At 36.3% G+C, this 22,050-nt stretch overlaps 1 protein-coding gene across 3 annotated transcripts in view; it reads right to left on the bottom strand.

The window, feature by feature from the left end:
• The window catches only part of LOC117418609 (annexin A7-like), a 139,277-nt gene that overhangs the window by 10,828 nt on the left and 106,399 nt on the right, over positions 1–22,050 (bottom strand). Inside the window, exons 2-8 of one of the 3 annotated variants that reach the window (XM_034031797.3) lie at positions 13,449–13,514; positions 11,845–11,902; positions 9,352–9,580; positions 6,080–6,184; positions 5,398–5,468; positions 2,408–2,467; positions 116–218 (exon numbers count right to left, since the gene is read on the bottom strand). In XM_034031797.3, the coding sequence (XP_033887688.1) occupies positions 116–218; positions 2,408–2,467; positions 5,398–5,468; positions 6,080–6,184; positions 9,352–9,580; positions 11,845–11,901 (625 nt within the window). In that variant the 5' untranslated portion in view covers position 11,902; positions 13,449–13,514. Of the gene's footprint in view, positions 1–115; positions 219–2,407; positions 2,468–5,397; positions 5,469–6,079; positions 6,185–9,351; positions 9,581–11,844; positions 11,903–13,448; positions 13,611–22,050 lie in introns of those variants that run through there. The other 2 variants (XM_059035752.1, XM_034031798.3) reach the window with 2 other exon arrangements.

Below are 22,050 nucleotides of genomic sequence, written 5' to 3'. Positions count from 1 at the left end.
AAGAATATGATTTGTAATTTGATTCAGAAAATATAAGGGGCTATTGTGAAAGTGTCCATACCATCACAGCTGGGGAACCATGACAAAACTGAATAGAAGATAATTAGGAGCTTACCAAATCCCTTCATGGCTTTCCGCAGGATCTCGGCGTCTTTTTCAGGATTAAAGTTGGGGGTCGGCTTGATTGTCCCCTCATAGGCTGGCATTCCCATCATTGGCTGAAAACACAAAATGAAATGGGTTATCCATAAGGCATAGGAGTAGCCACAAGATAACTATACAAGCACACTTAACATTGGTGCTCATCCTTTTAGGCACATAAGAAACAATATAAGAATGAAAACTATTTACAATTATTTTGGGGGAAAAAAACGCTTCAAGTTAAAATCTGACCTATGCCCCAGTTGCAAACACTTGGATGTTTTAACCTGGGAAATATTTGACGAATCAGACTACTGCCAAGCCTGAAACATATTAAAGTAATTGTAGCTATCTTAATAATTCCATTAATCTGTCTACTACATATGTCTCAAATGTGCAGTCTTGAAAGAAGCACATGTAATAGCAAACATGTATTTTCATTTCAAACCACACCTGTTACTACTTTAAGTTAGTTTCAATTTCCACTGCCTTTCTCACTGAAAATATATTATACTTGCTGAGTCATTGCACCTCTGCAGTGTCTTTTGGGTCATAGCATGTTACTGGCTGAAAGCATGTCAGTCAAAAGGGGAAGCATCTGGTTGGTTATTGACAGGGAAGCAGCCAGTGGAGGTGTGGGGAAACTGTACCCTCCAGATTTGAGACATATATAGGAAATGGAAGTGCACAACAAGAACGATTTCTAGCTATAGGACAACTACTGTCAAATTAAAACAATTGTAATACATTTTAGTGGATAATTAAAAATTACAAAACATTTCCACTTAATACAGGTTTAAAGGATTAATTATCAGGTTTAAAGGAGGGATATTCAAACTTGCAAAGCAAAACAATATGCATAGGGAAGCTTTTGTAAAAATATTATTTAGCATGTTTGTCTGGCTTAGAATGTTTTTCTAAAGTTTTATTTATTAAAACTCATGCATGTCTGATTCCTATACCTTAAATATTGATGTATAAATAATTAATGTAATCAAGATATTTTCAAATCTGATTATATACTATTCATATAGCTGTTCTGGTTCCACACACTTTCTCTGGTTTGTAAAGCAGTGCCACTATTGTATTAGTCAGTCAGCCTCAGCCCCAGAAGTCTCTTCACTACACTGTCGATCTGTTATTTTCAGCTAAGGAATCCGGTACAGGTTTTGTGGGGCTCGGCAGGTTAGCACTCCAGTCTTTTAAGGGTTTCTATGTTTCAGTTATAACTGATTCAGTGTGTTCTTGCTTAAGTGAAACATCCTTTGGAGAGCTCTCAGCAGACTGGCAACAAGGGCACCTTATTCATTGATTTATAGACTGCATTATCATCTAGCATTTACTGCTAAACACAGTTCACATGTGTTGCACTGACTAGTCTAAGGGCCTACCCAATGCTGGTTCTAACAGTTCTACTGTGGAGTTGTCTTTTGTGAAGCGCTCTGAAAGCAGTCTATTATCAGTGCTGTCATCTTTTCTAGATACCTATACTGCTCTACAGTGCAGACAAGAGGTTACTTATACATAGTTATATAAAGTCATTCCCGCATGAGCGGCATAAAACTAACCTATTTTTAACCCATTTAAAAAAAAAAAACAGTTTTTCTTTAAATTATACTTGTATTACTTTAAAAGGACTATATTGTTTGTTACTCCACGTTAAGAATGTTTTTCAAAGACGACAACTAGGTAACAGCAACTAGGAATCGTTTTCAGGCTATGTTACTGGTCTGTTCAATTCCATGTTCAAATCAGCACTTTACAGTCAAAAACTAAAGGACAGTACCTATTTTGATAGTGCTGAAGTCCTGGTAGTTTTAAATTATTTAATACGATTTCACTAAAAACAATATTTTTTTTGCAAAGCTGCAAATATTGTTTTTTTTAGAGATCCGGCTACTTGGTTTGATTGGGAAGATAAAACTGTTGCACTTCATCTATTGTGGTTTAAAATAAATAAATAATCTTGGTGTTTAACCTTAAGCATTGGTTGTGTTATGGGGTAGAATAATAGCTTAGATCAAAAAGCAGAGACACTTTTCAAAATCTTAGCATTATTTGTTATAATGATTTAAAACAAATTCATTAAAAAAAAATGAGGCTTTGTAAAAGCATTTGTGGATGGTGCAGGAGGGTAATCATGAATTTCAGGAGTTAAAGGGAATAACGAAACATAGGCCAGAGTCTGTGTTCTAAAAATAAATGTACTCTCAAATTGCAATGCATTCTTTGCAATACAGATGCACACTCATAACCATGCAGTCACCTGCTCATAACTCCCTTGGGGTTCCTCCCAGGCAACAAATTGTGTGCCTCCATAATACATCTTAGGAGAACAAAACAGAAAACAGAACACACATCTAAATCTACAGAATCCAGAATTTATCCTGAAATGAAAACATGAATCTATGAACAGTGACAACGTACAGTTTGTCTTTCAGGAATTACAATTTTAAAAAGTACACTAAGTGTAGTGCAGTATAGAACTAAAATAAAATTGTAACACAAGAGACTGTACTACTCTGAAACAGTGAAACTATTGTTGGCAATGTAATGCCATAAATATAATACTACAATCTGTATTCTTTATTGTCCATGTGGTAGGGGATTTCTGGCAAAGTAAGTCCATGGTTTAGTAGGTCTTTAGGTATTCACACTGAACATATAGAATTGTCAAACAGCAACTTCTGCTTTTTTATCCTCTGTAATATTGTGGTGGACCTCACAATACTGTTCATATATTAGTTTCCTGCTCTGCTTAGCACTGCGCTTGCAGGAAGTGACCAGAGCTGTTCTTTTCCTGTTCTTTGTTTCTTTTTAAAATGGTACACCCTTACTATAGAGTAGGTATCAGACTTCATGAAAGAACAATGCATTGTTGCTTGTTTTTCCTAGGAAGTCAATCTTGAAACAATACAGAACAGTGTTTTCGCTAAAACAGCATTATATAGTGATGTATTTGCTTTACTGCAGAGTGCAGTACAATTGTTATATTCTAACAGTCTAGGAAACAGCAATGTGCTATTTTTTCTACACTATTTATGAAGAAAAAAAAATTGATCTGGAAAAACTGAATATGAACTCTCCAGATATCTACACTTAAGTCACTTCTGTTAAGAACTTGCACATTAAAGATATTTAATTTTCCATTTCACTTTTAAGGTAATTAATTCCATACATTTTCTACACCATTCACTATACAGGTCTCAAATGTGTAGTTTTTTGTTTTTTTTTTAAACTTATATTATAGCAAGCTTGTATTTTTATTTTAGGGTAAAGAAATCTGTTTGCAGGCCTTGCTTTCTGGTAGTCTTGTACTTTCCTGGTCATTTCACCCAGAAAGTGAAAATGTCCCCACCCCTTCAGAGCCTACTGTCCTGTCCCTAACCAACCATCTTCTTCCCCTATGAACTGACATGCTTTCAACCAGTAACATGCCTTTATCCCAAATACACTGCAAAGATTAAATGAGCCAGGAAGTGCAAATGTAACAGATTTCTTGCGAGAAAGGCAACTGAAAACGTCCTTTAACCTAGCATAGTACCATATGGCATGTTTAAAATAGAAATGATATAACTTGCATCTCTTTCAAAAACTGCACATTTGAAACCTATAAAATAAATGTCAGTGCACTTCAGGTAAGATTTATGGAGGAAGACATTCTGCTTTTTGTCTTGTCCTTCTACATCTTCCAATACTAAAGCTTTGTCTGGCATAGTATAATTCACGAGGGATAGTTTACAGAATATGCTTTCCTATGTGGTTAGAAAGCAGTTTTCTACACACCTAATGATTAGGTGTGTGTGGGGGGGGGGGGAGGATACATAGACCCTGGGGGTAATTTCAGGAAGAGGTTGTAAAATGTCATGACTCATTAATATTACAAATAGTAACAGGTTGTACTGATAGCAAACAGTGACCCGTTTGCGATCAAAACTGGTCACTGGGGGGGGGGGGGGGGGGGTAATTACTGGTTTTATCTACTTTAAGCATCCCTTCGTGGCTATCGTTTCCATTTCAATTTGTCTCCAAGAGACAATGCGGTCTGTTTAGCTTTGCACAGCTGTGGGTAATAGCTAGTAAAATACACATTGCTCTTTGTCCATTAATATTGAAGGAAAGTGAATGTCAGTGGGCCAACACTGGTGCACAGAATTCAATATAAAAAGGACAACTGAACTTCTTCCTTTGTGAACAGATGGACCATCAAGAAGAAAGTTATTAAGGAGTCCAGCGTTATTAGGCAAAATCTTTCAATCAAACCAATCGATTTTTCACAGCACCAGATGTATAGTAACTAATGTGTACACACCCTAAAATGAACGGCAGATACAAATCACAGTATTTTCACTTCGTAATACTTTAATATTGCAGTTCACATGCTCAACTGAAAAGGTACCAAAATGTGAAAAGTCTTACTGATTAAACATATCTCCAGACTATTTAATTTTTATTTATTTATTAATAAAAACAGTACAGTAAATATTGATTGTTTCAGGTGGTGAAATAGCACAGGACATAATAGGCGAGTAAGAAATGAGGGTAAAGACACCTAGTTAGCAAGACCAATAAAATATGCCCTTTGTGAAAGCTTAACACCATTAACAGTGAGAAGTGTTACTGTAAAGGGACATTAGCTGGTTACACCAGGAATTACCCTTACGGTGAACCTCAAAATACAGCACACAAGTCCTTTTTCAAAGTAGCTTGTTAGACATGTGTGTGTAGAACAGTACATTTCACAGGGTGCTGTATTTCACTGTGTCCCTAGCCAGCTATTGCATTTAGCATAATTTAGAAAATGGTACATTTACAGCCAAGTTAGAAAAAAAAGGATAAACCATATTATAATGAACAAAAGTTACAAAAAAGGACCATCCATATAAAAGGAGAGACAGAATATAATTTAAACAAGACCAGGTGGGCAGTTCTTGGGATCACTTCTTCACTGAGATTAAAATTGAGGGGGTCTGTGGTTTGTCTCCATCCTTTATAACTTGGCTGGAGTCACTACAGAGGTGACTCTACATTTGTTTAGAAGGAAAATGATATCCAAAGCCCTGTGCAGTAAAAGAAAATGTTTTAAAGGCAGGAAGGACAGGTTGCAAAAAAGTTTATAAAAAAATTACCCAACAGTCTTAATTAGTAATTCACTTTAGAATGCATGTAAAACAGAGTATAACCAAAACTACATGTTTCTGAAACTGAAACCCCAGAATGGAGAGAGTGTGTGGCTTGTACTTTTCCAGTGCATACCTGTGCAGGGGCGTGGCCGGGTCCTGGAGCAGGTGCTGGGGGCTGGCCTGGAATAGGTCCACCTGGGTATCCTGGAATTGGGAGACTTGTATTAAAAAGACAATTCTCTCAACCCAGACCTAATGCAGTTTGTTTTATTTTATTTTTACTTACATTTTTTGTATCACTGGCTGGCTCAAAAAGATAAATAAAATGAACAGAACACAAACACAAGAACAGTGTTGTATCTAAAGCCAAACATTCATTTTATAGAGCATTAAAAACACAAATGGAGGTCCCTATTCTAATCACTTCAGCATATGCTAAATAACTTCCATCATGGCCTTAAGTAGTTAACCATTTAATATAAGGGACCAGTGGAACAAAATGGTAACCCGCATGGTTATACCCTGAATTAGCCCGACAGTATTCCAGGGGCACACAAAAGACTTTCAATCTTGAACCTCCTAGAACATTCTACTGCACTACACAGCTTAAAAACATGAACAGGTTAGGATTCAGAAACCTTTACAATAATAACCTAAAGCTGACTGGCCCTCAATGATATGACCAAGAATAATGGCTCTTAATGGCTATCGTACACCAAGGCGGCACTTTCATTACTAACTGCAACATGTGCAACAAAATACATCATTATCACAATGCAACTGCTCATTTTTCTTGACTGGAGTAACAGCTCTACCTGGCTGAGGCATCTGTCCTCCTCCGTAGCCCTGGGGAGCCTGTTGTGGGTAGCCCCCGTAGCCTGGACCTCCTGGAGGGACTCCATACCCTGGGGCTGCCGGAGCTAGCAAGAAAAACACAATCAACATCAAGGCAGAACAACGCTTCAGCTTAACATTGCGTCTTCAGGTCATTCAAACTAGGGCTGAACTGTCATCTTACTTTAATAAATGATTAGAAGTTTTGAAGTAACCATTTATTTCAATGCAATAAGGCTCTTCACACAAAGCACATTTCAGTAGTTCAGGACAAATCCCCAACGACACACAATTTGTAGTGACTGACATTTACTTGATTATTGCTGAGTATAACACTCAACCTGAAACCTACTTGGTTTTGAGGGTCCATTACCTGGCCGATTGGGCAAGACTACAGACCCGTGTAGTTAACCATAGGGTATTGCAAGAAATGTGGCAGATGTGGAGGGATGTGAACTGGTGGAATGAAGAGGGGAGGGAGTAGTCCTTCCTCTGAACTTACATTAAAAACACTGCCATTTTAAAAATAATAAAATTCAATGAAAAATACTTCTAGCCAAAATGTTTTTCAATAGCTATTCTAGTCAAACAGAAATTTAGTTTCTTACAGCATTTCTAAATTCAGCACTATGGCGTATTTAATAGTTATGGATGATTAGACACTGCCCACAACTGTTTCAAACAGATTGCCAGCACTTTTCCAATGGACAAAACAATGACTTGATAGTTTAGGCAAGTCATTTGGCTGTCAGAGCATAAATAAATAAAAATCACTCTATGCACCCTAGAACAGGCAATCAGAAGTCCCTTGCTATTCCCCAGGCAAACAAAAACACGCTCACCGATCTTAGGCCCTACCAGGTTAAATAATAAATGGAGGTGTGGTCTGTCAAATGCAAGTTAATATGTGGTGTGTTGGATGTCTCACTGATGTAAATCTCATCTCATGCAGTATGGGACATTGGCTTCTCAAACTGTGCGATATGGCGTCCGTTATAATAAGACACACCACACACAATGTAATTACAAATCACAAAAAAAAAAATAATAATAATTGTTCTCAGGAACTAGAATTATACAGAACAAAAGTGTTGTTTTTTCTTCAGTTTAAAATTGTGTTGTATGTTCTGTAAGGTTTAATATAATTTCTAAATATGTACATGTGCCCTTTTAAAAAGGTAAATAACCGAGAGATTATTGAAACTTAATTTGTGGGGTTTCAGAATACTAGATTAGAAACAGACCCTTATTTCTGCTGGCCTCAAACAAACAGTCTGTGGTTTAGCTTATCTGGCCTTGGGTGTAAATGGCTAGTATTCATTCCTGGAGGGGAACGAACGGCTGGCTGAATTATGTGACACACAGCTTGTAAAGTAGATAGTGAGGAGGACAGAGTAGACAGTGGAGGAGCGGAGCAGAGTAAAAGTCATTTCAGAAGTGTTTCTTTGAGCGCCGAGATAGGAGAAAAGGGGTTTATGGTTTTTCTGCACATAGGCTTGAAATGCGATTGTAAAGTTGGTACATATATATTTTGTATGTTGAAGTGACTGTGCTCAGAAACTAAACACCTACACTGATGCCAGCTCAGACATACCCTCTCGCCGACGCCAATACATCTCTGATGCCATGAGGGCTCAGAATACCATCAAGCAGGCTCATAGACTGCTGCAGGCAAAACATCTATAACCAGAGCAGGGAAACATCTACTCTGAAACCATGGATGCTGAAACCACTGGATGACGATCTCCGTTGCTGTATCCAATATTAATCTGTTCTCTGTCTAAACTATCAATATCGTTATTGTGAAAATAGCAATCTAAGCACTATACAAACTAATGGATCAGGCTTTTGTAGCTTTTATGAATGCAATGAAAGCCATTCAGCATTTATTACTGACTCCAGGGTTCTCCCCAGGCTGAAAAAACCTGATCTGCCCGTCTTGCAGATGCTACTCCGACTTTAACAATAAGGATTGATTGAGCTTCTAGCAGACTAGATCAGTTGTGTGTTGCTGGGTGAAAAGAAAAATCTTGGAACCACATGACAGCTGTGTTACGTCTTGACACAACATTTAACCAATCAGAGAGTTGAAGGGGCGGGTTTTCTGTATTAAGCACTTCGAGAGGCTAAAATGTTAAACATGATTGCTAAAAAAATAACCAATTATTTTCAAAGCAAAAATAGTGACAATGAATGCAAGGGGTCAAAATAAGCCGGTGATCGGCGCAATCCACCGCCTAATAATATATTTGCGTGGGCTACTTTATTAAAAAAATATTAAGATTATTTTGGGGTATTATCATTCAGTCAATTTTTTGACGTATTATTGTACTGTAAGGTGATATATAGTACGTAATAGCTATACATATGCACCAAAAAAATAAAAATGTATTCCTTTTGTTGTGATATCGTAATAATATGTACCCAGGTGCTTGTGAGATATATTGGGGGTTCATTTATAGAGGCTGTACGCCTTTAAGAAGACAGGCGTGATGGGATATCAGCTGTTGTCAGCGGACATACAAATGCTTAAGTGCAGAGGTGGTGGATTATTACAGTCCGGTTTCATGTAACAGTTATGATGGTGACCAAACGTGCGAGTACTGTAAATGTAGAACAGCAAAAAACAAAAATAGACGTGTATTAACAAAATGCCCTGGAAACTTAACAAAGAAAACAATTTAAATGAAGCAATAAGCTCAATAACTAAGCTAAAGAAAGTAAAAAGGTTACCGTTTTTTTGTGTGAACTCCAATAACCCTACGTTGTCTTTCCCCAGTCAAATCATAGAGACCATAAAGTGCAACCAGATAGTCAACGAAAGACAACACATTATTCAAATTCTTTGTCATATTATATATTTAAGGTAAGACAAGTTTATTTTTCCAAGTGCTCCCAGCTATAATGTTCTGCTGCCTTACACAATTCACAGCCATCTAACTGCAAATCAGAAATGAAATGGACATCACATGAATTAGGTTAAACAAAAAGTACCACATTTTTTGTGGTCACAAAAAATCAATTGTGATTAAGATATACAAAAAACTTTTCTTTATATACAAGAAAAGGCTTTTAAAAAGTGGTTTTTGAAATGCTTGTCTAAGTATTTCTTATATGTTGATACATACACCTTCAGCACCACAAAGCAGGCTTTTGCCCAAAGATACCATCTTGCCACTTCTACCTCATCATCAGCCTCCCAGAGAAAGAAGAGTTCTATTCAGCAAAGGTCTTTAAAAGCATGTGCGTTTACCTCCAGGGTAAGATGGGTATCCACCTGCAGCAGGTGCCTGGGGGTAGCCCCCTGGCGCAGGGAATCCACCGGCCATTTGTGGTGCGGGGTATCCCCCAGCTCCGGGGTACCCCCCTGCTGGGGCTTGTGGGTAAGCTCCTCCACCCATTGGAGGGTAGCCTCCTGGAGCCCCCCCGGGATAGGGGTACTGGCCTGCACCAGGAAAGGAAGGATCTCCACTGCCCTGAGGCTAAAGAAAATAAATAAATAAACCCAGAAGACAGACAACATGTTAGCACTTAACAAGGAAACTTTTACACACACTCCAGTATGTATTAGGACAGATTAATAAAAGCAGATTGACTGAGGAGGGGTAGAGGGGCATTTATTGTTCTATAAAAATCTGTACATTTTGTGTAGCACGAACTGCTAACTTTTTATTTAGAGTGACCAATTTTTTTATTTTAATCCACCCTCGCTTTAATCTAGTTTCAATCCCAGTCAAGGAGAATTATTTTTGCACAAATACAACCAAAAACACACAGCAAGAGACATTTAAAGAGAAGTTGACAGAAATATTTTCAATTAAGTCAGCAGAACAAGTTAATACTAAAGCACACAAACAGAGGAGCTACGCCACGTCAGATATTGACATGATTTAAGTAACAGAAGATGAACAGGCTAGTATGCTTAATGACAAGGAACATTTCTGGGGTTCCACCACCATTTACATCAATGGAATTGACCCCCTTCTCTCTAGTGGAACCTTGTATATTGCACAGTCTTGGTGGGACTGAACACATAGGTGGAGTGCCTTGCCAAAGGTCACATAGCGAGTCACAGAGGGTGGAACGACAGTAGAATTCCAGCCCATGAGCTTCTGACTCACTTAGCCTGGATAACAAGGATCTGTCAACACAAAGAGGACTTGGGGTGGGACGCCTATCACGATGGGATTACAAGTATAAGTTAAATATATCTGACGGCAACCACTTTTCAGAAATGAACTGCAAAACTGTGTAACATTTTAGCCGGGCGTATTAAAGCTGAATGACTGGGGGAGGGGACACCTGTAGTTTGCACATTAAATACACTGGTGCATTATTTATACACTCTATATATATATATATACCCACACATATACATATATATATACACACACACACACACACACACACTTTGCAAACTAGGCACTGCAATACAATACCTATATAAGTAGTTACTGTAGCAGTGTTTGCTCCCAAAATTTTAGGGGGACATTTTCTTCAGTGAGGGGGTCAATATGTCCGCCTCTCTGCATGCTCATTGGAAAAGACAATAACAATCAATCTGTTCATGTTCATTTGTTCAATCTATCTGTTCAATTCCAAACTTTCATTTCCCACTACACCACTGATAGTAATGTCTGATAAAGCGTAGTGAGATACTGTCCAACTTGTCTGTCATTAACAAGAAGCCTAAAAACAACTGTGACAGGTAAGTTAAATTTCCACAAGTGTACTACAATACTGTACTATACAATAAATACATAAAAACAGCAGGGGTGTAACTGTTACAGTATGTACACTTTAGCACTGTACGGTATGTGCATGTTTGTTATATAAATTCATGAAGACCTTATAATTTAGTTAATATGTTTGAAACACTATATTAAAGTTAACAAAAGCAACATTTATTTTGGGTTCATGACCACTGATTTATATACACAATATATAGAAATTACAAAAGAAAATGTAAAAAAAAAACCACGAATATTAATGTATTTAACTTTTACTCATTATATACTGTGGGATATCTTTTTTTTCTACTACCTTTCCTACACCAAATCAGAGCAACTATTTCAACTCTTCAGTTACTAACAATGCTTCAGGACACTTACATGCTAGTGGTGCAAGTTTTATATGATGTACATTTGTTTTTAATAAATAGTTTTGTCACGTTACAGTCAGTTATGGTCAACCCTGGACCAAACCATTTTTAGATGGGGAGAAAGTGGGGGGGGGGATGAATGTTATATTTAACTAAACTAAAAGTCATTTTCACTGTAAAGATATGTGTGTGTCTATTCCTTAAGTGTGTGATTTATAATACTGTTTATTGGTATTGCGTCTGGGGAGGGGGACACAGGTGTGTAAAGAGCAATTCAGCGGGATATTATTTTTTTATTTCAGAGGGCCACTGGCGCAATGGTGTGGCCTAGCACAAACACTGCTGTAGTGCAACCATCCTAATAGTTAAAGTTGCATCATTCGTAATACGATACAGAAAATGACTTTACGTGTACATGTCACAGAGAATGGCGGTCTTTTAGAAAAAGTTTTAAAGTATCTCTGTACACCCACACCCAAACAAAGCTATTCGATCAATCATTGGAACAAAATATTTGAAAAAAATGTTAGGTGGGGGGAGACTCTTAGATGGTAGTGTGTTGTTCCATGTGGTTATAAGGTTAACATTCAAAAACAGCACTTTAAGAAGTAGGGGTTCATCAAATACAGGTTTAAAAAAACTTACAGGATATCCAGGGTAGGAAGGAGGGTAACCAGAGGGTGGGTATCCTGGGTAAGACATTCTGTAAATGAAAAACATGCAATTGAAAAATGCATTGCATTTTTATAATAAAAAAAACAAAGTGCCAACATAACTTCTGATTAGCATTAGCAACAGAATCACATTCCCATCCCCTGGGCAATTTTTTCAAAACTTTTAATCTGGGTAACAGTGATCCGGATTTTGTAATCCTATATTTTGTTTGGTTTGATCCGGTTTTTCAGAAAAATGTCACTGGTGGATTATATTTATCCAGATAACAAATAATCATGATTATGAAATCCAGTTTTTTTTTTTTTTTTTACATTATTTATGATATAGCCAAATTTAACAAAATAAATAAGATCGTGGTAATAATGAGTAATACACAACTGAATGTTGTTTTATATATTTAAAAAAAAAAAAAAAAAAAATCACACAAATCTCACAATTTTTTTTTTTTTTTTTTTTTTTTTTAAGCTATACCAGTAAATACGTGTTTTCCTTTTTGCTTGCATGGATACAAAACTTAAATAAATATGTAAATATGATATTATTAAATTCGATTTTGACATATACTGTGTGTTTGCTATGACATTTCAAACAAAATATCGCTGTTCTATTATCATTTAAAAGCTACATCCACCTCCGCAGTAGGATCACAATAATCCTGGTATTTTAAAAGTAAACGTGATCTCCTCTTTAAATTCTGGAAAACCCAATTGCAACATTTAATCGTGATTAAAAGTTCAATTAAATAATTAAAAGGACAGGGTTGGAACAAAGTTTTGAAATATCTGTATCTCAAACGAAAGTATAAACAACAAAACAGAGGAATGGGGGGCACTATGATATAGTGTAACAGAAGAAAGAACATTACAGCATTATTTTGTTCACGGGCTAAAGCAACCATATTGAATGTCAAATGTATCCTGTTTTAAGGGTTAACCAAAACCAGTTTGAAGACTTCCGGCTATCTCGTGTGAAAATCAAATTTCTGTAGACAGCACGCAGAGGGCGTGACGCTTAACAATGTAACCATTTTTGTAAAAAATTTACCAAAAGAAAAAAGAAAAACATTTCCAGTTACAGTCGAAAATTAAACTATACTCTATTTGCATACTTGGTTCCGCTTTATTTGCCTTTCGACTGTTCACTCTTAACTACTAAAACCAGAACTGGGTGTGTCAAAATTGGGGTTTGTTACAAACAACTAATTACAATGTCTGTATTAAAATGAAGCAGTTTTTTTAAAACTGTTAATAACTAACTACTTACTTACTACACAGAATGTTAAAAGCAGCCGTCCATTTATACTGCGGCCTACCATTTTACATTGCGAGGTGAGGGTGGTAGGGTCAGTTGAATATGTTTCTAACAAAATGGCTTTTTCACTGCGGCGTCTCTTTCTTTGGCGTCTTATATTGACTGAATCGTACTAGTAAAATCACAGGCAGCCGCACTACACCAAAAATATAAATAAATATGCAACATACTGATTGACCAATAAAACTAATAAATTATCATTTTTGCTGAACAATCGTTACTGAAAGCTAACATTTGTATTCGTCAAATAGTCGTCCACTTACCTCTGCGTTTGCGATGTAGCTTACTTTCAAACAGGAACTATTGCGATTGCGAAATATCTCTTACCACTGCCAGTAAGTCAAGGTTCGATGTATTGTTGATCACTTTCGCTCTGACTCACTCCAGCGTAACGTGACGTCTATTTTAGAATAGAACACAGGGCGGACCTTGGTATGTGGGAGGACTTTTCAAAGACATACGGGTAAGCACGCTCATTGATTGACTGCGGGTTTCTATGTGATTTTCCATAGCAACGGCAGACATCTTTTATGTGAAATAGCTGAAATACAGTATGCCTTCATTTTTGTTGTTCAGATCAATGTTCTTTGCATAGTTGCCGAGTTTGGATGATCTCAGAAGCGTGTTGCTTGGTGCTTTATGTCAATACTGAAGGGTAACAAAACTAAGATAGTAAAATTGGAACTCTTAGTGTAATAAACCAAATAAAACACAAATACTCAATCAAGTGTACAGAAAATAGCACTGTCTTAAACTTGCCACGTTATTCCTGCTTGTTCTAAACTTCACTCTGATGTGTAAATGCATCTAGTGATTGCTTATAACGTCGCAAAGAAAAATAATACTTTTAAAGTTTAGTGGTTATTTTACTTTTATCATGCATACAGTAAAGTACATGACAATGATGGTGGAATAATTTAAACCAATCCTAATAATAATAACAACACAAATTAGTTGTTGCTGCATGCATGACAGCTGCTGGGAAATGTACAGTTAAAAAAGGAGTTTCCTTTGCCAAAGGAACTTTTCTGGTCAACTTTGGGTTCTAGCTAAAAGTAACTAAAAGTAACTTCATTATTTTTCACATAAAATGGAATGTGTTACCACATTTTGTTAACTGTCAGAAAAAGAAACCATTACAGTTACAAGTTACTGAAAAATGTAATCAGATTATAGTTATGTATTACATGTCATGCATTATTATTTTATTATTATTTATTTCTTAGCAGACGCCCTTATCCAGGGCGACTTACAATGGTTACAAGATATCACATTATTTTTACATACAATTACCCATTTATACAGTTGGGTTTTTACTGGAGCAATCTAGGTAAAGTACCTTGCTCAAGGGTACAGCAGCAGTGTCCCCACCAGGGATTGAACCCACGACCCTCCGGTCAAGAGTCCAGAGCCCTAACCACTACTCCACACTGCTGCCCACTCCCCAACACTGCTTAAACTTGACCATGTAATAGACAGAACACATTACATTGCGTTTCAGTCATTTGAAACAGGTTTAAAAAAATAAATATTTAAAATACAACAACTACCATGAAGACAAAAAACCTTTCTGATCAAAATTCTGAGACTGAGCTTCAATGTGCTGTAACCTTTCAAATGCATGGCTGAAAATATGTCGGAACTAAAGGCACATTCTGTTATGCCTCGTGCTTCTAATATGCCTCTAATAATTCATGAATCAACAAAGTTCACTTACTTGTACTCTAGTTCATTTTATTGCTGGTGGATCATCAAGCACTTTGAGATCCACCCAATACATTGCAGTGAAGGAATACTGTATACCCTCTGAATTATCCCGTGATGTGTTCTTAATTGTCACTTGCTACTGTTTCTGCATTCATAAATATTTGGCTTGTTGAAGTCATCACAATATTTGGCTTTTTCTTTTTACGGTCTCTGAGCAAGGTGGAACTTCTGTAATCATGCAAGTATGAAAATGACCACGCAGGCTGTGCAGCTCGGATTTTTCAGTGCACATCCTTAACAAATAGAGGGAAGAAATTACCTGTGCACATTTTAGTGCACCCTCATAAGAGAAATGACCTTGCTAATTTTCATTTACAGTGCATATTGTCTAAAGTTCATTTAGAGTTGTCTGTAGCATTTTTAATTGCACAGGTATAACTCCACCTCCCCTCTTTTTTTATTCATGTCACTAGTAGTTCCTGCTGCTTTAAAAATAGAGACAAACTTCCCCCCCTTTGGTAGATATTACATCTTATATGGTTGATCTGTTTAATTTTAACTGGGTGATTTTTGTACATGTGCAATGTTTTTGATCAGATTTAATGACAAGGAACATTTTCAATATTGCACACAATTAGTGCAGAAGCCAACAGAGGACCGTGATGACACATGCCTCATTGAAGTTCATCCTTACATGCTGCATGGAAGATGCTTGAAGTTCATGTCCTGCTCCTCAAACCATGTGTGCCCAATTCTGGCACGCTGTACTTGTGCATTATCATCTCAACAGATAATTCACTTTTGTATTTAACTATATTACCAACACTTGTATATACAGTAGTTGTTTGTTTGTTTTAATTAATTTGTTTTACTTGGTTTAAAGATTATTTATTATAACGGTAACACGCTGATTTCAATGCCATTTTATTGGGTGAAAAAAAAGTTTAATTTATAGACTCTTCATTTGTTTCTTACTAGCTATGTAAAATTAAAAGCTTTTATTTGACATATCTTAAAAACAAAATGTTTGCACTGGAGAAAAAGGTACTTTAAAAATGAGGCTAAACCTGCAGTTATTTAGCTTTGAATAAGTATGGTCCAGTTTCACTGCGTGGCACGCATGCGCAGGCATATTGGTTTCTGTGGTCATCATAACTAGGTCATTGGAGTTTGGATGGCAAAGTTTCCAACAGTAAAATACTAAGAAACATGCTACCCCGGTAAGTAACCTTTTCTGAACACGACTGGTGTTTCTTATAATTTTGGCTGCATCAAATATACCCTGAGGATAATTGTGGAAAAATATCTCTAACCTAAATATGTTTTCAGAATCAACATAAATAGCCATGAAATCGTAAAAATAGACAAAATCGACGTATTTGAACATCTAGCAAACTTTGCACTGTAAATAATGTGACATGTTTTCAGTATGTTAAATGCCAAAAATACTCCCTATAGTATTTTAAATTTAATCTCACCTGAAGAAGAGATCATTGATAGCCTAGGTTGTGTATTTTATTTACATCTATCCTTGACCGGGTGTTAGAAGCTGATTGATCTTAAAAAAAAAAAAAATGTGGGTCTTAAAGCTGAGTCTCACAACATGACTCGGTAACTGATTCCATCCCCTCACCGCTCTCTGTGTAAAGAAGTGTCTCCAGCCCTCTCTCCTAAGTCTAGTTTTTATGTAGCTCCTACACGTTATCTCTCATCACATCCTTTATTTCTAATCCTCCAATTTCCTGTACATCATCTACTAGTCTCAGCTCACCGCTACCACCCCGCGCTGACGTGCATCTGCAAATTGATTTTTTTAAATATGGATTTATATGACAAACACATGTGATAAGTAATATGTTGGCATTTTAAAACTTAGATAAGTAATTGAGAGTTCAGTTGGAATGAAAACCAGAAGGCACATGGGGTCACCAGGACCAGGGTTAGGAAGCCCTTGTCTAAATTAAACCCAGCAGGTATTGGTCCTGCTGAAAGCTGACCGAAAATGACTTTCAAGCACTAGGTACTTTATCTTTAATAATCCAGGTAATTAAATCAGGGCGCCGGTGTAGTTTCAGGGAGTGGCAATTTGTCTGACTGGAAAAACCACAGACATCGGGTAATTATAACTATAGCCACAATTCATGTAACAGTACATTTCTCTGCAGTCCGCAGAACAGTCAGTTAATAAACCTTTTTTTATCACGAAGTTTTTATGTTTTTAGTAGAACTGTTATATCTCTCTTATATGGAAGTACCTAGGGGTGAAATACAAAGCTACACAAGCTTTATTGTCAAGGTAAACAAAACATTTGAATGTTGTTTTGTTGTTTTCCTGTTTACATGTACAGCTATGGCCAAAGTTGTTTTTTTTTTTTTTGCATCACCTATATATATATATATATATATATATATATATATATATATATATATATACACACACACACACACACACACACACACACACACACACACACACACACACACACACAGTATATGAACAAAATTTAGATATTTTATTTAAAATCATATAATCAAAGAAACTACAAAATAATATCACAAAAGACTCCCGGAAGTCATAATACTAGTACAGAATTTCTTGTTAGATTTAAATGTCACATTTTAAATTTTAAGTATATGGAAAACTACAAAGCGGTGTGTAATTCAGTATGTTAACGTAACATTATTCAGCAGGTTTCATTCGACTTTATAGAGCAAAATTAAATTAATTCTATAGGGTGATGCAATTCTTCTGGCCATAGCGTAGTTCAGCTAGACATTCTGTCTGAATGTTGTGCAGCCATCTGCTGCCAGGACCTGCTAATAGAGCTATTTCTTCTATTGATTATGGAAAATTACTTTGACCATCACACCCAAATCTGGAGCCTGTTGGTCAATTGCAATGAATGAGTTTAGTCTTCAGTTTTGTACTAAGTTGAAAACTACCCAGTGCAGTCTGCAGATCATCCCAGCTCTGTACTATCTTAGTACCAAAAAACCCATCTGGTTCTCACGTTTAGTACAGAGCGCAGGGTTACACTGATCATGTCTACTTCATGTATAGGAAATGGCAGTAAGTGGGGCAGGGACGGTAGAGTAAGAGGAGTGCTGCATTCTTCAATTAGATTTTGAAAGCTCTATTATTGTAGGTGTTTTCTTACATTTTTCTTCATTCTATATTTGTGTATAGTTATAATGATACATGTCATTAATGGACACATTTTATAGTAGGGCACGTTTTCAAATATAACCTGTTTTAAAAAATGATGTTAGGTTACCCTTTCAGCACTGAAGAGAGATATAGGTGTCAATTGAATTTCTACACCCAATGCGAAGATATTAAGTACCTGAAGTTGAAAAGAATAGTAATCAGAAATTAGAGAAACAGTCCTGACGTGTATTCTTCTTTTTCTTATTTATTTCTTAGCAGACGCCCTTATCCAGGGCGACTTACATTTCAAGAATTACAGTACAAGTATTAATACAATTAAGAGCAAGATACAATACAATGACTTTGGTTCTAGCAAGTACAAGTATATGACAAAATACGATTCAGTAACGGAGCAGATAATAGTGTCAGTGATAGTTACATCAGGATATAATTAAATACAAAATACTACAGATTAAATAACACTTGTGACAGATTACAGTACTCTAAAGTACAGGATTAAATGCAAGATTAAATGAAATTCATTAGAGAGGCTTTTTGCGGTGTAAAAAGTAACTGTTACATATTTATTTATTTATTTATTTAAACACCAATAGTTACAATGGACAGAATTTAAACTTATGTCAATCTACATTACTTGAATTACACATTCAGAATTATGTTTAACTCAGTGCTTTATTAATTTAACAAAAGAACCGCTTTGTTTAATATGTTGAAAATACTCATCAATATGAGTAACAAGTCAGTACAGCTCTTCATCTGAAGAATTAATGGACTAACATAATACCTTGTTTTTCAATCCTCTAGGGGGCAGACGGCTGATACATTGTGTTTGTTGCAATTGAGAACATCTTAAAACCGATCCTGAAGACTATCTGGAGGAGCTCGATTCATTGCAATTGAAACTATCCTGCAGTCTATCATTAGTACTGTCCTCTGTAGGATCATCCCCAGTTAGTACGCTACTGTTAGTTTGTTGCAGTTGACCATGTGTGACTAGCTAAATGACACTGGTGACCAGTGAAGGCAGTGTTGGTCATTAATGGAAACTGCAAAGGATTAGTGTTGTGTATAACTTCTAAAGTATCGGTACAAAACAAACAAACATATTTCTTTGATAATTTCAATGGATAGTATTTCAATTCAATTTTCTTTTTTATGCCTTTTCAGAGACACAAATCATGGGTTGTATAGGCCTTAAAGAACCAGCTGAATGATCTTTGAGGTCCAGCTGAATGATCTTTGAGGTTATAATAATGTTTTCTTTGTGTCATTAAAAAAAACAAAAAAAACTTGTACATGCATTCCTTTCCGAATATACAGTTTTCAGGAATACACTGCCTGCATTTTAAAAAGATCATATAGCTTTTAAATACAAACGTGAAGAAAAGGACACATGAACAGTGGCCTCAGAGCCTACAATTACAAACCCAGGCAACAAAAGAAAAACAGTAGGTGTGGTTTAGCTCTCTTGGCATGATATTTCCCTACAGGCATTTCCTCATGGAAACAACATTGACCACAAAGGAAAACTGCCTTTATGAGAAACAGGATTTTGTTATGTGGAAACTGAAGTTATGTAGAAACTATCAGACTTTGTGGGGGAAAACCTTTGAAAGGAACATACATTGTGTCTATTATATCTATTGTGTTTGTGAATAAATCAGCTCAATGTGATTTTATATTGTTAACATATGCTTGTTGAATGAATGAATGAATGAATGTAAACTACCATGTATTACCATCATTCATCTATCTCACATTAACCTATACAAAAGATGAACACATTATGGTAAACACGTATTTAATTTTTCAATTTAATTTTTTTAAGCTACTAATGATCAAATGTACTGATCTCTCCTTCCAGAAGTTTCAATGCTGCACTTTCCTCGCTTCCTTGAATTCCACTCAGATGAAAGAACACAGTAACATATGAGTCAATGTAACGAATCAGTGAGACTTCTGGGACTTTAATTTTTTAGCTCAACTCCTCAGCAGGATATAAACCTGCAAAAAGGTGCGTGGCCTCTGGCTTTAGGAAGCAAAATCATCTCTCAGTTGCAAAGAGGCTAACTAGCAGGCTAAATAATCATACCTAAATCTGTATAGAACATAACTGTGAAACTGTACAATGCATTGTCTGAAGCATTTGACTACTAAAATAAATGTGCTCCATGCTTGAGCCCGCAATGCATGTCTGGCCTGGATTAACAACAGCCTGCCCATCATTACACTAGCTTCAAGCAACGCTGATTTCTGATTTCCACCTATCTGACTCACTTTATCGATTGTAAAAATAAAAATAAAGAGTCATACACTGAATAAGTATAGGCACATGCCTGTGTGTGCTATTTACACTGTAAACAATTGTTTCCAATGACTCACATGTTTTCAATTTGACCTCTTGAAGGAGAATGTTTTCCATAATATGTGCATATTTTAAGTAAGATGTAATGGCATTACTTTGTTAGTTTCATGTACTTCTTTGGTATGGGCCACATTATTATTATTATTATTATTATTATTATTATTATTATTATTATTATTTCATTCAGAAGACGCTTTTATCCAAAGCGACTTACAGAGACTTGGGGGTGAACTATGCATCAACAATTGTCACTTACAATAGGACCTCGGTTTCACGTCTGAAGAACAGAGCACAAGGAGGTTAAGTGACTTGCTCAGGGTCACACACAGTGAGTCAGTGGCTGACTCACTGGTAACAAGCCCCATTCTCTAGCCACTGGACCACCAGTGTCCACTGCATTGCAAGTATTTCCAGGTAAACTGTACAGCTGCCATTCTGGCTAGTAGCCACATCAACTACAAATCTAAAGTAATTGCTTATCTGCAGTGACTGCTGAGGAGTGGTTTGAGTACTTTTCTATAGCGCCATCTACTGGGTTGTACACTGTCAAATATCTCTCAGTTGCAAAGAGGCTAACTAGCAGGCTAAATAATCATACCTAAATCTGTATAGAACATAACTGTGAAACTGTACAATGTATTGTCTAAAGCATTTGACTACTAAAATAAATGTGCTCCATGCTTGAGCCCGCAATGCGTGTCTGGCCTGGATTAACAACAGCCTGCCCATCATTACACTACCTTCAAGCAACGCTGATTTCTGATTTCCACCTATCTGACTCACTTTATCGATTGTAAAAATAAAAATAAAAATACAGTAGTTAGATTGAGGATGATACTTCATGTAACCTTTGAAAAACAAAAAATGTGCTTCCTTTTTGTGACTGTAAAATTGCCTTGTTCAAAATGTCTTTTCACTCCCAGTGGATTTACTTCACTGTGTTTATTTTCACTTCCTGTTTACAGTATTCACAGGTGCTGTGCTAGTTAGTAGCACAGCTATGGGGCCTTTTGCTGCAATAGTGAATTTGAGTTTTTTCGTCTTAACAACGTTGTCACTATTGAATTAAAGGGTCTTAATGTAGATTATTTTTAGCGTAGCTGGCATTGTCCTTTGATTCTGCTACATTTTTGATAATCCCTTTCCTATAAGCCTTCATTTTCAACTATTAAAAAAAAGCATAAAATGTAAAAATTGAAAAATGAGTAAATTGTGTTGTGTACTGAGAACTGTAATTACTTGTACAAACATTCATTTCAGAGTGTAAAACATCATAAAAAAAAAACTCTTTGCAATATAGTTTTGTCCACATGGTGTCAGTGTTGTGGACAAGCACTTATCTCATGGTCTAAAAAGTAAGTGTTTTGGCCACAGATACATGTGTATCTCTCATAAAGAGTAAAACAGTATGGGTTATAGATACAGTCTCAAAATCAGAGTATTGTAGTATTCCAGATTATGCCAACTGGCATCATTGAGGAATGCTGTCTACTTCCGGTCTCTGGCTTTATTTACTTTAGGAAATCCATTATACCGGTAACCTTGTAACATGCCACAGCAATTCCTTTATCCCTTAACCAAGCTATCTGGTAACCACTCAATATTGTTTCCTGCTATGGCTCAG

Source organism: Acipenser ruthenus, chromosome 13 (genome assembly GCF_902713425.1).
Source record: "Acipenser ruthenus chromosome 13, fAciRut3.2 maternal haplotype, whole genome shotgun sequence".
NCBI lineage: Eukaryota > Metazoa > Chordata > Actinopteri > Acipenseriformes > Acipenseridae > Acipenser > Acipenser ruthenus.
Note: the sequence above shows the minus strand (reverse complement) of the source record. Positions and strands in the feature narration are given on the sequence as shown.